The sequence below is a fragment of the Cricetulus griseus genome, chromosome 9 (assembly GCF_003668045.3).
Source record: "Cricetulus griseus strain 17A/GY chromosome 9, alternate assembly CriGri-PICRH-1.0, whole genome shotgun sequence".
Lineage (NCBI taxonomy): Eukaryota > Metazoa > Chordata > Mammalia > Rodentia > Cricetidae > Cricetulus > Cricetulus griseus.
This window is the reverse complement of record NC_048602.1, coordinates 5,871,949-5,888,895: the sequence shown is the minus strand read 5'-3', so window position 1 is coordinate 5,888,895 and position 16,947 is coordinate 5,871,949. Positions and strand designations below refer to the sequence as shown.

Below are 16,947 nucleotides of genomic sequence, written 5' to 3'. Positions count from 1 at the left end.
TGAAGGTTTTAAAAATTAAAATTAATTTCTTAAAATTTTACAACACCAGCCAGACGGTAGTGGCCTATGCCTTTAATCCCAGTACTCAGGAGGCAGAGGCAGGCAAATATCTGTGAGTTCAAGTCCAGCCTTGTCTACAAAAGCTAAATCCAAAATCACAGAGAAAACCTGTCTGGAAATCCAACCCCCACCCCACCCTGCAAAAAAAGTTTACAACACCTGTCAAGTATGTACTAATAAGACTTCACTTACGATTCTCTCCTTATATTCCTTTATGTTCACTGAGTACAAGCATGTTACAACTGAACTCTTTTCCACATTATGTAACATAATTATCACATGTGTCTTCTAATTCATAGGACTTTCTGACTCAAAACCAGAGCTAGTCACCTGTCTTGAACAAAACAAAGAACCTTGGTTGGTGAATATAGAGGAAACAGAAGGCCTGGAACCAGGTAAGATGAAAGGAATCAATGGTTTATGTGTGTAATACATAACAAGGAATGGAAAAACTACAGTGGGATTAGCCCTGCCTCTTACAGTAGTGGTGCCCAAGTATTTCTTTTAAAATTGTATCCTAGCATTCAGCACACAGAAGATTTTACATGGTTTTCCTTCATTTCATAAGAATATTGATTAGATAAATTTAGTATACCAATAGCAACTTGGCAATATGTTTTGGTTCTATGTTCCAATATATTTCTGAACTTTTCTGATGTATGCCATTTATAAATGCATAAATTTTTCTAGTGTTTTCTATATTTTTGAACATTTTTATAATATATCTGGATAAGTTTGTCTTTCTTTCATTTACCTTCTTGTATACCATTGCTTTACTACCCTAACCCAATGTCATGATTCCCCAACTCATTTTATTATATAAGAAAATAGATAAAAATAGAGCAAGATTTGTGCTGTCCAAGTGTTTTGGAACACAAGACTTTAAATATGATTGCTATACCTTGGGGTTAAGCAACTGAAAATCAGATATTCGTAGTCTGGGAAGCTAGGGACCACACACGTTCTTGTCAAAGATTTATGATGTTGGATCCACTTTCAATGAACAAGTTAAGCTTTTGGTTGTCTTGAGCTTGTGTTGGTTTTGGCCTTGCTGTCACAGATTTGGTGGTTGTGTCTTCATTGGTCCCATACTGTTTGTTATATTCGGCTTCAATAGAGTCATTTACTGTTTCCATCTTTAATGTTTTCTCTGTATCCAATTACTCCATTTGTTCATAGGTGTTGGCCCCATGATGGGAGGGTTAATATAAAAGAATTCCAGATTGGGCTTAGTTCTCCAAAATATCAATATTAACTTTCACTAGTGAAGAATGAGCAAGGCAGAAATCTGTGAGTACAACAATATATCATTTGATTAACACCAAATTCCTTAAATGGAATGATAATAGTTTTTTTTTTTTTATCGAGGGCCCATGGCCAGTTTGCTGTCTCTAATAACAGTGTCAGATATGTGTTCCAACAATTGTGATGGTAGTAAGACAGTCAACAACCCATTAGTTATTGCTAAAAAATCCCTTCCACTTTTGTTCATATCTTCTAGGCCAGTCAAAATATGTGGTCCCATGATCCATAACTTGGAAAATTGATGAATAATCTCTCCTTATGTAGCCTAATTTTGAATATGTTGTGTCCTCATTCTTTTAAAGTATAGGAAGACTTTAATTCCTTTTTTATTTGTTCCTAGACCCAGGAATGGTGTAATTGAGCTTTATTCAGTTCCCATGAGTTTTCAGGTTTTCTGCATTTTGTGTTTTTGTTGAATTCTAACTTTAAAACATGGTGGTCTGATAAGATACAGGGGGTTGTTTCAATTGTTTTGTATCTGTGGATATTTGCTTTGATGCCAAGTTTGTGTTCAATTTTAGAGAAAGTTCCATGTGGCACTGAGAAGAAGGTATATTCCTTTATTTTTTAATGGAATGTTCTATAGATGTCTGTTAAACCCAATTGGGTCATAACTTCTGTTAGATCCTTTGTTTCTTTGTTAAGTTTTTTTTTTTGGTAGTCCTGTCTGGTGGTGAGAGTGGGGTGTTGTAGTCTTATAAGTGTGTGAGGTTTTATGTCTGTTGGGATCTATAGTAATGTTTCTTTGAAAATTGTGGGTGTCTTCATATTTGGGGCATAGATGCTCAGGATTGAGAGTTCATCTTGATGGACTTTTCCTGTGATGAGTATGAAATGCCCTTCTTCATCTCTTTTGATTTATTTTAGTTTGAAGTCTAATTTGTTAGAAATTAGTATTGCTACACCAGCTGGTTTCTTGGGTAACTTTGATTGGAAAATCTTTTCCTAAGCCTTTACTCTGAGGTAATGTCTATCTCTGAAGTTGAAGTGTGTTTCTTGTATACAGCAGAAGGATGGATTCTGTCTTCGTATAAAATCTGTTAGCCTGTATGTTTTCATAGGAAGTTAAGACCATTGACATTGAGGGATATTAATGTCCATTGATTGATGGTTATTTTTGTTTTACATTTTTTGGTGGTCTCATTGTGTGGATTTCCTGCTCCTTTTCCTTTGGTGTTAGGTAAAGTGGGATTATCTTTTGCCTATGTTTTTGTGAGTGTAGATATCATCGTTGGGTTGAAGTTTTCCTTCTGCTACTTTCTGTAGGTCTGGATTTGTGGATATGTATTGCTTAAATCTGGTTTTGTCATGGAATATCTTGTTTTTCTCCACCTATAGTGATTGAAAGCTTTGCTGGGTATAGTAGTCTGGGTTGGCATCCATTTTCCCTTAGCATTTGTAGGACATCTATCCAGGACGTCCTGGCTTTCAAAATTTCCATTGAGAATTCGGGAGTAATTCTAATAGGTCTGACTTTATATGTTACTTGGCCTTTTTCCTTTGCTGCTCTTAATATTTTCTCTTTATTCTGTAAGTTTGATGCTTTGATTATTATGTGGTGAGAGAACTTCGTTTTGTGCTCCAGCTTGTATGGTGTTCTGTAAGTTTCTTGTACTTTCATAGGCATATCCTTCTTTAGGTTGGGAAGTTTTCCTCTTTGATTGTGTTGCTTTTGTTTTCTGTACATTTTAGCTGTATTTCTTCACGTTCTTCTATACCTATTATTCTTAGGCTTTACCTTTTCGTGGTGTCCCATGTTTCCTGGATATGTTGAGTTGGGTATTTCTTGGACTTGAGATTTTCTTTGGTCAGTGACTCTATATCCTCTAGCGAATCTTCAACAATTGAGATTCTCTCTTTCATCTCTTGTATTCTATTGGTTATACTCATTTCCTTTGTTCCTTATTGTTATCCAGATTTTCTATTCCCAGCATCCTCTCATTCTTTGTTTTCTTTATTGTTTCTATTTCAGCTTTCATTCCTTGAACTGTTTCGATTATTTCCTTCACTTGTTTGGTTGTTTTTCCTTGGGTTTCTTTACATTCTTTAAGAAAATTATTTATTTCTTGAAATTTTTGTTTATTATTCTATTTCCTTAAGATATTTACTCATTTCCTTCTAAAGTGTCTCTATCATCTTCATAAAGTTGATTTTTATGTGTGTCTCTTCTTCTTCCTCTCTTCTGTGCTTTTCACATTTTGCTGGTGTGGATTCCCTAGATTCTGGTGGTGTCATATTGGTCTTTCTGTTGTTGAGTGTGTTCTTAATCTGTTTTCTTCCTATCTTTTATTCCAGTGGGTACAGTTTGTGTCTTTCTATCTCCTATGGTCATCTGTTGGTTTTACAAGGCCCATGACATCAGTGTCTACAGCTATGGATGGTCTCGCTTCTCCTGGTATTCTCTTCACTCAGTATAAGTCATGGCAGAGAAGGAACCAAGGGTGAAGTTTTTCAGGACTCACTGAGGTCCTCCCTGTATGGGCATGTCCACTCTATGCCACAGGAGCTGGCCCAGTAAGATTCAAGGAAGGGGTGATGGTGGGAGTCAGGCAAGAGGACAGAAGGGGGGACACTCACCTCAGCAGAGGTCAGGGTGGAGGGAGACCAAGGATTAGGAGTTTCTATACTCAGGGAGGAACTCCCTATCTGGGTGGGTCCATCCTATGCCAAAAGCAGACCGAGAAATATCCGAGGAAGGGGTGGTAGCAGGAGTAGGGCAGGAGGGGAGTGGGGGGCAGGAACACCCACCTCAGCAGAAGTCAGGGCAGAGGCAATTGTGGATATTTTGAAAGCTAATTTACTCATGTACATAAAACTTTATGGAATGGATAGGCACATTTACTGTTCATAATTATTTTGCTGTTGTCTTTTAATAGTCATTCTCTTGGAATAACTACATATTAACATATATTTATTACAATTAATTGTAGAAATTCAGTATGTGATTTTTTTCACTTCCAACATTTTATAATTCATGTGTTTTGAAAGGTGTTATGGATATAAATTAAAAATGCAATTTCCAAGTAAATAGAACACTTTTAGTAATAGCAAATAGTTGATTTTCTATTCTAATGTTTATGACTGTAGTATTAGCTAAATTAAGGAGGACCCTTTCAAATTTTTCATATAATAAAATATAAATTCATGAAACGGTGTTATTCTTGTTCATCATATTTGAGCATTTGATTCCTTATGGAAATATTTATTTATCATGATCATTTTATTGCTGTCTTTTTAATAATTACCCTCTTTGACTGACTACATAATAACTTGTATTAATAATAACTAATCATCAGAAGTTGATATGTGATTTTTTTTCATTTCTAACATTTTATGATTCATGAGTTTTGAAAGGTTTATTGATCTAAATTAATAATACAATATCCAATTTAATAGAATATTTTATTATGATTAATGTTTTGGCTTCAGTACACATTGGTGTCCTTTTATGTGTTAGTTACTTTATAATTTTTGCCTAATTACACACAGTCAGACAATAATTGCCTTTCATTTCTTCCAGGTCTGTTTGGTTATCCATTTCAGGAGATGTTCCCAAAAGCGTGTGCACAGGATACATATAGGAGAGAAATACCAGGATGTTTAGGAAATAATAGGCATGGGGATTTACACATAAGGAATTTCTCAGTATGTAGATGTAAAGAATGTGGGAAGTCCTTTACCAATGGCTCAGATCTTCAAGTTCATCAAAGAATACATACTGGAGGAAAACCTTACAAGTGTTCAGATTGTGGAAAATGCTATAAACAGAAGTCACCACTTCAAGTTCATCAATGAATACACACTGGAGAGAAGCGTTACAATTGTAAAATTTGTGGCAAGTCCTTTATAAAAGGCTCATATCTTCAAGTTCATCAAAGAATACACACTGGAGAGAAACCTTACAAATATTCATATTGTGGAAAATTCTTTAAACAGAGCAATGCATTTCAAGTTCATCAAAGAATACACACTGGAAGGAACCCCTACAAATGTTCAGATTGTGGAAAGGTTTTTAAACAGTGGTCACATCTTAAAGTGCATCAAAGAATACATACTGGACAGAAACCTTACAATTGTAAAGTATGTGGCATGTGCTTTAAGCAGATATCAACATTTCAAATTCATCAAAAAATACATACTTGAGAGAAGCATTGTAGTTGAAATGCATTTGACAAATCCTTTAGAAGGAGCTCAATGCTTTCATTTCATCTAATAATACATAACAGAGAAAAAGTTAAAAAATATACAAATTGTCACAAGTTATGTCACTATGATTCACATCTTTAAAGACACTATACAACTGGAGAAGTCAAAATCCTTAATATTTAATGAGTATATTACTTGCAATATCCTTTTACCATGTGTCATCTCTGCAATAACTCACTATATCAGTACATCAGAGAAAACTTACAAATAAGAGGCACATGGGAAACCTCTTCTGGATGAATAAATCTTAACAAACATCACAGAATCCATACAAGAAGAACATTCACAGTATTATGTGGTAAGCTTTAAAGAGTGCTCAAATAGTCAAACCTAAAAAGCATCAGTAATGGAAAGAAATCTAACAAATGTACAATATTTAAAACAAAATTTAAAGAAGCTCAACATTAGAGCACATCTGAAAATTCATGACAGAGACCAACTCAATAGGGAATGACTGTCCATATACTCATACACAAATAAGGTGATATATAATATGTGTAGTGGAAGGAACCTTTTAGCATATGTTAAAATTTATTCACAGTTAGATGAGTGGCATTACTAAGCCTTATGAGCATTGTCATATTAAACCCATTCTACCAAGAAATAAAATGGTTATTCTCAAAAAGATTTTGGAAAACAATCTACCTATGGATCCATATATCTGTCAGTACTACACTGAAATCATATATTAAACTGATATGGGATAAGTTTGACAATACTTGAAGACATAAATATTTAAAATGTGAATACATATGCCAGGGTAAGAACTATCCAATTCTACATTACTGCATAATTTTCTATGATTTTCTATTTGTTTTATGGGATTCTTTTATTGATAATCACTTTCATAAAACTACCATTTTGTTGGTAGTGTTTGAAATTTTACAGAATGTAATATAGATTATTTGGAACCGAATGTTTATTCTTATTTACTCAATTATCAATAAATACAATATAACTTACACTCAATAGCTGCTGACTTGGAATGTTGCTCATCCATGTTACAATATTGTAGGGTAATAAGTGTCAGGATTTGCAATACAAAAAACTTGCCAGAAACATGACCTGAAAAAAATGGAACAAGTTGCCTTATGAAAATTGTAATTGATGTAATCATTAGAAATAGATTTGGGGAAAAAGAAGGACTGGTTATGTGAAGTCCTGAGTGGGTATGTGAGTGAACTTTAGCTGTTTAGATGGGCAGAGTTAGGTCTAATACCGGACACTGAGACACAGCAGAAATGCAAACTAACGGAAAACTCACTTCCCCTCATCGAATGAGGCTATGAACATTACAAATCTTCCTGTGATTGTGTGAGGGTGTTCATAGTTTATGTAAAAACTATCCAGGATGTTTTGCTTTCTTCAGATACTTTGGCCTCAACATTTAAAGGATAGTCTGAAAGTACTGAGATGAGTCAAAAATGCCTACCTGCATAGATTTAGATAATAACTCTGCCACTCAATTATCTATCAATATGCAGTAACACTTTGAATCTATTTGCATGTGGGTATTATAGACACAGAGATTGTGTGGTGTGGTTGTTTCCATTCAGAGAGCTTGGAACACCTGACCCCAGCTTTTCTTTGAGTCCCCTTTAAGTCTGTTTATATTTTCTCCATTCTTATTAATTTTTAATATAATTTTATATATAGATGGGTTAATACATAATATATATATATATAAATGCCTCTATAAATATACAAAGTAAAACATATATTTGTCAAATACTTAAGTCATTCTAAGAAAAGATGAAGGAGGAACATGATTTTCCTCCATTTTTTAATTTGAATTGGAAAAAGAGATTGTTTCACATATAAATACCAGTTCTCCCTGCCTACCCTCCTTCCCTGCCCACCTAACTAACACCCTATCTCATACACATTCTGCTCTCCAGCTACAGTGAGGAATTCCATAGGGAGACTTCAGAGTCTGTCATATCCTTGGGATAGGGCCTAGGCCCACCCCCTTGTGTTTAGGCTCAGGGAGTATCTCTCTATGTGGAATGGGATCCCAAATAGTATTCCAGAGTGTGGAAAATATCCACAAATGTGTCTAGGGCTAGCCTTTTCTACCTGAGGCAAAAAAAGGAAACATTGATTTTCTGATGGAATCTTTCTCTTTTGCTTCATCTGAAGAACCTCAATCTGAAAAAAAAATCTCTCTGTCTCCACACAGCTACATTGTTTGCATGCAACTTTGTATCATTCTTAACCTATAAACATCTCTCTCCTGCATAGTTATGAATCTCTACACACAGTCACATCTCTGGCTTAACATATCTTGTCTCCACACAGTTATAAATCACCACACAGTTACAGCTTTCACCACAGTCACATCTCTTTCCTCACATATATCTCTCTCCCATACATGTCTCTCTTTAAACAGCTACATCTTATATCTCTCTACACCCTTAGCTACATCACTTCATACTTTTCTTTCTTCTTACATCTTCCAAACTTTTCTCCTCTCTCAAATTTTCCTACACACCCAGCTACATCTCCCCTACAGCACACTCATCTCATCCCTTTCTCAGGTCTCTGTGCACATGTTGCTTGATTTCTCTGCAGACAGCGCCTGTTCTCTCTTGCATACATCTCTCTCAACTCATAGCTTTCTCTCTCCATTGCTCTCTCTTCAATCTAGTTAATCACCTCCTTCCAATAGAACAGGTCTGAACAAATGGGAGTAATATGTTCAGGGTCACAAATCAATTCTTCAGTAACCAATATGAAAGAATCATGAAAAATCACAGTTAATCTCAGGCTTGGAATATCACACTGAGCAGCCAATGTGCAAACTTGCATGTAGCACCAAGTAGTCTTGTTTCCCAGACAAACAGTGTCATTGAAATCCAGGACTTGATAATTGCATTTTTCTCCCTCTTATCTGCCTCAGTGAATTAAGGTTTACTACCTTAGATAGAATAGTCCAAGTTCCCTGATGCTGTGCAGTAAGCCTTAAGCCCTGTACTGCTGTAGGCTTGTCCTCATGGCAGCAATATTTTGTTATGTGTGTCTTCAATTATTTGGAGCACATATTGCCTCTCTCTCTCCCTCTATAGTTTTTTCTCATCATTTTCTTATATTAATCAATATATTTAAAAGTATTTTTCCCAAAAAGTCTTATTTTTTGTGGCTCCTTTGAGACATAGTCTCATTCTGTAAGACAGAGTACCAGGAATGCATGGTCAGTTTCCTTCCTCAGGTTTTTAAATTGTTCTTAACTGTGGCTTTTATTTAGAATGTACACTCGATACACTGAGTAAGTTTGGAAGGTTATGCATTTCCTATAACAGAATTTGTTATGAAGGTTCTCTTCGTATCCATTCTATTAGTCTATATCTTTTTATAGTCATGTTAAGACAATTGACATTGAGGGATATTAATGCCCATTGATTGTTGGTTTTTGTGTGTTTTGGCTTTATTGTTGGTGGTGTCATTGTGTGTGGATATCACCAGCCTGTGTCTTTTCATGTTTGGTAAAATTGGATTATCTATTGCCTATGTTTTTGTGAGACTTTGGGAAATTTGATGCCAGCCTGAAATATACTTGGATCAAGTCTTTTTTTTTTTTGAAGATGCCTTTGTCATATAATATTTTTGCAGGTACTTGTGTGTCTCTTTTCAATGTACTGTTGCTTTACAATGAAATAACTCTTACAATCCCCATTTTTTAATGTTTTAATTTCTGTGGTTACCTTAGTGTGAATAAAGAAACTTGAGCTGCATTCACCAGACCAAAGCCATGAAAGACCTTTCCAACAAATCATTAACTATTCTGGCACATTTTTCCATGCAGATTTAGCAATAGGATTTGTCATATTACATAAAAATTCTTCTGGGACCTTGATTGTGGTTGACTGGCTGATTTGGGACTGGGCTTGGTTCTTTCCAAAAATATGTTTCCTCAACCAAACATGGTCCCTTGACTAATACTTATCTTTGGCTTTGTACTGATCACATGATTTTTCCTTTGATATGCCATCAAAATGAGTTACATCAATATATATTTTATTAGATTTCATTCACTTTCTATTTCCTCTTGTTATAGTGTATTCTCCTCTTGAGTGAAGGGATTTACTGAAGCCTGTGGAGTTGCGCTGACCAGCTTCCAGGAACCCCCTTGTAGCCAGCAAGCAAATGTTCACGACTTTGTAATCGGGGAATTTGGATTTCTGTAAAATCCTGTAATCCAGGCATTCAGGCTGAGAAAGATTATTTTATGGCAGCATGAATATGATAGACAAAATCTGTGTCTATTGATTTTGGGTGATTGTGTGTATAATGACTCTGGGGCTTCAAAAGTTTCTCAATACTAGGAAACACTGAGCAATGACACTTAAAATCTGCATGGAAAAGAATCCATTCTTCCAGGAAGAGCTAAATGTTATAAACTGCTGGCTTCTATAAATGTCATGGCAGCTTTTAATCTTGATGTGACATCAACCCAAATAAATCAGTCAGTTTTCCAGCAGAAGCAGGAGAGAGGAGTAAATATATATATATATATATATAATTTTCAAGACCATGTAGAAGACAATATAGTATATATTTTTTTTCTGAAAGCAAGAAGACAATTCACTGACTGATTCTCTTCTCTAAACGTTATGATTTAACATCCTTACCTCTTCTCTTTGCTGATACTTGAACCCAGGGCATCATGCATGCTAGACAAGGGCCCCCACATTTTGTTAATCTGGCAGCTTGGCATATGTCATTTACAAATAAGTAAAATATCAGATATAGTTTCACTTTGATAAACCAGGATGATGTTTCCTAGTAATAAACTCAAAAACAGAAAATAGTGCCGAAATTTGGTTCAGAAGATAGGTTTTTGTGATGCAAGCACTGGTGTGTTGCAGTCACCCTGTTCAGAAACCATTCGGAAAGATTGTAAAAGGTATTGTTTGTACATGTTTATTCTGAGAAATTCCCAATGAGACTGAAAAACAAAAGAAAATGCCAAGAGTCAGCTTGAATTATGGAGGAATTCCTCTAAAATGGCACCCAGATGAGATGTTAATGTTGGGAGAAACCACAGCAGAAAGGGGGAAGCATCTGTGCCAAATAAGTAAGTTATTCTGGGCACTCTCAAACCAGCACAGCAGGGATAGGGAGGACCTCACCTGCCAGCAATTGACTAACTGGCCAGGCACAGCAAGGAAAGCACACACCTAAGCAATGTGGGACATTGTCAAAAGTTTTTGAGATTTGGAGAATCTCTGGAGGTTTGGAGAGAGCAGATGATAACCCTGCCCTGGGTTACTCCTGCAGAGCCTCATCAGATTTTCTGGAGACAATACATGCAAGTCAACATTAAGAAATAGAGTACACTCTAGAAACCACAACTGAGGCAGAAAACCATTCCTAAGAAAGAGTTAGCATTGATGGAGAGTAAACAAAGTGAAGAATTTGAAGCATGTGAAATTGACACATCACTGGGATAAGCACAGCTATTCCATCCACAGAACAAAAATAAATCAGCATGAAAGAAAATCCTGGGAAATAAAAGGAGCCAAAGTCTGTTGGTAAATGTCTTTAGTGTCAGCACACAGAGATAGAGGCAGGTGGATTTCTGTGAAGTTCAGCTCAGTCGGGTATACTCAGTAATTTTTTGGACATCTAGCTCTACATAGAGAGAACCAGTCTCAAATAAGAAAAAGAAAGTGATAAAATTATTCTGTTGATTGCCAAATTAAAGGGAAGGCAAGGAAAATAACAAAAAGTTACTATAGAAGATTGGATGTATGTGCATGGTAACATGTAAAGAGCAGGACTCCAAGTCAGACGACACAATTGTGGAATACGCCCAAATGACCATAATTGTAATGACCAGGCGTGTAATCTCTGAATTGAGTGGTGAGGCAGTAAGATGGGCAGGGAAACTAGATCAAACATAGCCACATAATACAAAGAGGAGGAGTAAAATGGAGGGTGATAGGAAGGAGAGAATGAAACAAGGAGACAAGGAGGAAGGGGGAGAAGGAAAAGAGAGAGTTCAATGGGGGAAGTAAGACAAGGAAGGAAAGAATGATTAAACAAAAAAAAGAGAACAGATGAAAAATAGAAAGGAAAGAAGGAAGAAAGGAAGGAAAAATAAGGAAAGGTAAGTAGTCAAAGGGAGGGAAGTAGGGGGGAGGGGCAATTGCTCAGTCTGTAAATTGCTTGCTGTAAGACAGTGCTGATTTCCATTGCTGATACTCCCATCGTAGACAAAGAGAACCTACTCAAAAAACATTGCCCTCTGACCTCTGCACATGTGATGCTGTGTTATGCTTAACTAAACCACAGGAGTGAACATCAGGATATGCTCTGTTTGGAAGATTATTTATTAGTTTTTACTGTGCATGTCTCATGGCCATTGTAGACAAGACCATTATCAACATTTGTGTTCAAGGTTTGGAAATACATTTTCTTTTCATGAGCTCCCCTCTAGAAGCTGTGGAAACTATGGTAACTGTTTCATGTATTGAGGAACTACTTGATTGTTTTCCAAACAGCTACCCTATTTTATACCTCAGCCACTGTGAGTAAGGCTACTGACTCCTTGGAATTCTTCTACGTAATACCTGACTTTTTAAACTGTATCTGTTCAAAATTGAGAATGTAGTGGTATCTCCTGTTTTGATTTTCATCCCAATAAGTAAGTAACCTGACATCTTTTCATGTGCTTAGTGATGATTTTTGTCTTAAAGTAATTTGGTCTTCAAACTTTGCTTGAAATTTGTGTTAACTATCTTTCTGCTTATTCTTTGTATGTACGAAATGCAAGGTTCTTGTGAAATATATTTTTTGCAAACCCCATATTCTCTTTTGCAAGGGGTTTTCAATTGTCTTTTTACTTTTAAATGTGTTCAAAAATAACCATTGGCACATTTTTTTTAATATTTAGAAGGATTTATAAAGAATTTGTATTCATTCTTTAAAAGTTTGGTAAATTTACCAGAAAAGGCACATCTATAAAACAAGCCTTACAACTAAAACTCAGAATGCAAAGTGGGAGAATGACTGGCAATGTAGTAAACCACAGAGGACAAGACCAACTGCTGAGAGCATAGATCCTGTATATATGAGAAGGAAGGGGAGCACATAGGTCCCTTTCTACCTTCATGCTCAGTTCCATTTTCACACCCACATTTAAATCCAATTGTAATAATTACAGGTAATGACACACATAGGAGAGAAAAGACATTTGTTTTCAGCTCCATCCGTTTTCCAACTAAGTCTATGTTTTACTATTTCCAACAGCTGCCTAAAGTTCACACATACACAAACACAAACATGATATGGCATTGACTAAGATGCATTCTCATAAAGTCTCTTAATTGTTGTGATGCATACATTCTTAATGTGGTCGAATCTCTATTTTATTGATATCATGGAAAGAAATGATAAGAGTTTTAATAGTTTTATCCACCTCTAAGTATTGATCTGTTTAAAGTTGTAATTTCAGTACGTGTCAATCTGCAGGCATGATAAAAGGATATAACAGGAGATCTTGCCCATTTCCACTTCGACAGGGGACCATGTTGGTCTCTCCAAGAGTCCTCCATGTTGCCTATCTTCTCTAGTGGTGTGGACTGTAGGCAGGTAATCTTTGCTTATGTTTAAAATCCTTATATGTGTGAGTGAATACCATGTTTGCCTTTTTGTGAGTGGGTTACCTCACTGAGGATGGTTTCTTCTAGTTCCATCCGTTTACCTACAAATTTCAAGTTTCGATTTTTTTTTTCTGAGTAGTAATCCATTGTGTAAATGTACCACAGTTTCTGTATCCACTCTTCAGTTGAGGGACATCTAGGTTGCTTCCAGGTTCTGACTATTATAAATAATGCTGCTATAAACATAGTTGAACAGATGTTTTTCTATGAACATGCTTCTCTTGGGTATATGCCTAAGAGTGGAATTCTTGGATCTTGTGGTAGACTGATTCCCATTTTCCTGAGGAATCACCATACTGATTTCCAAAGTGGCTGTACAAGTTTGTATTCCCACCAGCAGTAGAGGAATGATCCCCTTTCTCCACATCCTCTCCAGCATAAGTTATCATTGGTGTTTTTGATTTTAGCGATTATGATAGTAGAAAGATGGTATCTCAGAGTTGTTTTGATTTGCATATCCCTGATGGCTAAGGATGTTGAGCACATTCTTATGTGTCTTTCAGATATTTTAGATTCCTCCCGTTGAGAATTCTCTATTTAGATCTATACCCCACTTTTTAATTGAATTATTTGGTGTTTTGGAAACTAGCTTCTTGAGTTCTTTGAAAATTATGGAGATCATCCCTTTTTGGGATAGTGGGTTGATAACAATCTTTTCCCAATTTTGGGCTGCCATTTTGTCTTGCTGACTGTGTCCTTTGCCTTACTGAAGCTTCAGGGTATCAGGAGGTACCATTTATTAATTGTAGATTTCAGAGTCTGTGCTACAGGTTTTCCTGTACCAATTTGTTCAAAGGTGCTTCCCACTTTCTGTTCTAAGAGGTTTAATGTGACTTGATTTATGTTGGGCTTTCACCATTTGGACTTAAGATTTATGCATGGTGATTGTCATAGATTTTCTGCAGTCTTCTACATACTAGCGTACAGTTATGCCAGCAGCATTTGTTGAAGGTGCTTTCTTTATTCCATTGTATACCTTTAGCATCTCTGTCAAAAATCAGATATTCGTGAGTATGTTGATTAATATCAGGGTTTTCAATTCAATTTCATTGGCCGACCTGTCTTTTTTGTGCCAATACCAAGCTGTTTTCAGGACTATAGCTCTATAATAGAGCTTGAAGTCAGGGATGGTGATGCCTCCGGAAGCTCCTTTATTGTATCGGGTTGTTTTGGCTATCCTGGGTCACTTTTTCTCTATATAAAGTTGAGTATTGTTCTTTCAAGGTTTCTGAAGAATTGGTTGGTATTTTGATGGGGATTGCATTTAATCTGTAGATTGCTTTTAGCAAGATTGCTGTTTATTCTATGTTGATCCTACCTATCCAAGAATATGGGAGATATTTCCATTTTCTGGCAACTTCTTTAATTTTTTCCTTTAAAGACTCAAAGTTCTTGCTATACAGATCTCTTACTTGTTTGGTTAGTGTTACCCCAAGATATTTTATGTTGTTTGTGGCTATTGTAAAGTGTGATGTTTCTCTGATTTCTTTCTCAGCCCTGTTTGTCCTTAATTTCCCCTTTGCACTGATATGTGCACTAGGAAAAAGAAAACCATTAACTTCTGGTAGCCAGAATTAAAAGGTGAGTTTATTCAGCCAAGAAGGGGAGATGATAGTCTCTAAGAAACCACTCCTATCGCTTACTGTGACTGCCATACACTGTAGCATGCCACTAAATATAGCCTGAGATTTCTCCAAAGGAAAGAGAGAGGAGGTGAATGCATAAACTCTGTCATGGTTTTTTTTTTAATCACAAAAGTCCAAACTGACTCTTTCTGGTACAAACATACAGATATACCCATATTTGCAAGAAGTGCTGAGCAGGTTTAAAGGTCATCTCCATATAGGTTTCTTTAATCCTTATTATGCTTAGGCATCAGGAGTGATCAGTGCTACTCTAGGGATTTTCTGTGCTGATTTCTTTAGTGAATTAGAATAGACAAGTTCAGAGCTGCACTCGCACTTGAAGCAGACTGCCCTCACATCTGTAGGCTGCAGAGATGAAATCAAAACTTGCCTATAAAATTGGATTTGTTTGGCTTGATAAATGCCGAATAGGACCTCAGTGGTCAGAGGGACAGACAGCCTGTCTCTATGTAGAAAGGAGTCATTAATACAATGAGACTAACATACTGTTATGCTGAGAACTTATCTCCCTTATGGTCAAGATGATGTCATAGCAGACAGCCATGATACTGTTAGCTGAGGGAATTGATGTCACTTCTGAACAATGCTTATTCCCCACACAAACTTTGGGAAAGTTTCAGTTGGGTTTGATCTGAAGAGGGACATGATGAAGACTGTCCTTGGCTTTGTTCACTTTGGGTTTTAGTGCCAAAGGAGACATAGAGAGCTGGGGGAGAGGAATGAATTCTGATTAAAAGTAAGTGATGATTAAAAGGGAAGTTGTGGATGGGTTTTGGAATGTTGAGTGGTGTCTCCAAAAGTTACTGAAAAAAAAAACAATAGAAAATAACCACCACCCTACATGCAAGGAATATCAAGCCAAACATTTTCCCAGGAAGCAAAACACCCCTTTCACGAATTTCTTTAAATTAGCAAGAATTGGATTAATTAAGACTGATTTAATAAAGTTTTTTTTGAAAACATATTGTTATTCTAATTTATGGACAGAATAGTTGAGTATTCCCTATGAAAACAAAAATTCCACATATAATAGCTTGCTTTTGTTATGGGTCCTGTGTTAATCAGAGATTTATCATGATAATGAATGGATTGTAGTAAGAAGAGGTTTTCTATATAGTTATCTGCACCTGTAGTGTTTGGGCCCAGGTCTGCAAGCATGATAAAATGATATATCATAATGGAATAAAAGGAACAGAAATAGAAAAGGAAGTGAAAGTATTAAGACTCTCTTTTTTCTAACATTTGCTGTTTGATATTAGCAAGTAATAAGAAATCAGAATCTGGAAACTGAGATGTAATGTCTGATGAGAAGAAAGGTATACAATGCTTCAAATCATGCAGCTGTTGCTACACTGCCATTGTCCAGCCACATAGTGTTTCCATTGACAAAGGTTAAGCATGTGGTTAAGATTCCAGATGTGTATACAAGAGCACAAGACTGCTCACCAGGACAAGGGTGGCTTGTGTGGCTCTGACCTCAGGAGTTGACCTATAACACTGATCTCTGCAAATGTTTTGTACCCTGTGCTTGGGCTTCACCAAAGCAACATGGAGCCAACGGACCACATCATGGTTCCCAAAACCATGACAACAGAAGAGCCAAATAGGATTGCTTGTAATGCAGACATTTGATTTTGAGATTTGGCCATAGCACAGTGGTGAAAATCTGTAATCCCTATGCAGTTTCTCACATTTTGCATATCTGTAATGTGCACAGTAATGAAGCCAATTTCCATCACCTGACAGAAACAGCACAGGCTGAGAGAGTGTCCAATGATCCTGGGTCCTCTGTCTTTGAACTTGGCTTTCCTTGGTGTGACCATGATGGCCTGGAAGAAAGTTAAGAGTGATGTGGAGACAACAGATACTCCTCTGGCTACTCTATGGAAATAAAATAGAACTTTATATAGATGGTTTTCTAAAAACTGTGTCTGACCAAAAGCAGCCCTTGTCTGTAGGATTCCTTTACAAAGAAGATCCATGAAGTTAGCTCCAGTCAGGTGTTTGGCAAATAGGTCTGTAGGCCTGGATCTTATCCTAGAAAATCCATCAGTGCAGTCTGGGAC

At 36.4% G+C, this 16,947-nt stretch overlaps 1 protein-coding gene across 1 annotated transcript in view; it reads left to right on the top strand.

Moving 5' to 3' along the window:
- The window catches only part of LOC103161319 (zinc finger protein 383), a 326,635-nt gene that overhangs the window by 142,706 nt on the left and 166,982 nt on the right, over window positions 1-16,947 (top strand). Inside the window, exon 8 of the mRNA XM_035449241.1 lies at window positions 5,019-5,148. Coding sequence (XP_035305132.1) covers window positions 5,019-5,148 — 130 coding nt within the window. The remainder of the gene's footprint in view (window positions 1-5,018; window positions 5,149-16,947) is intronic.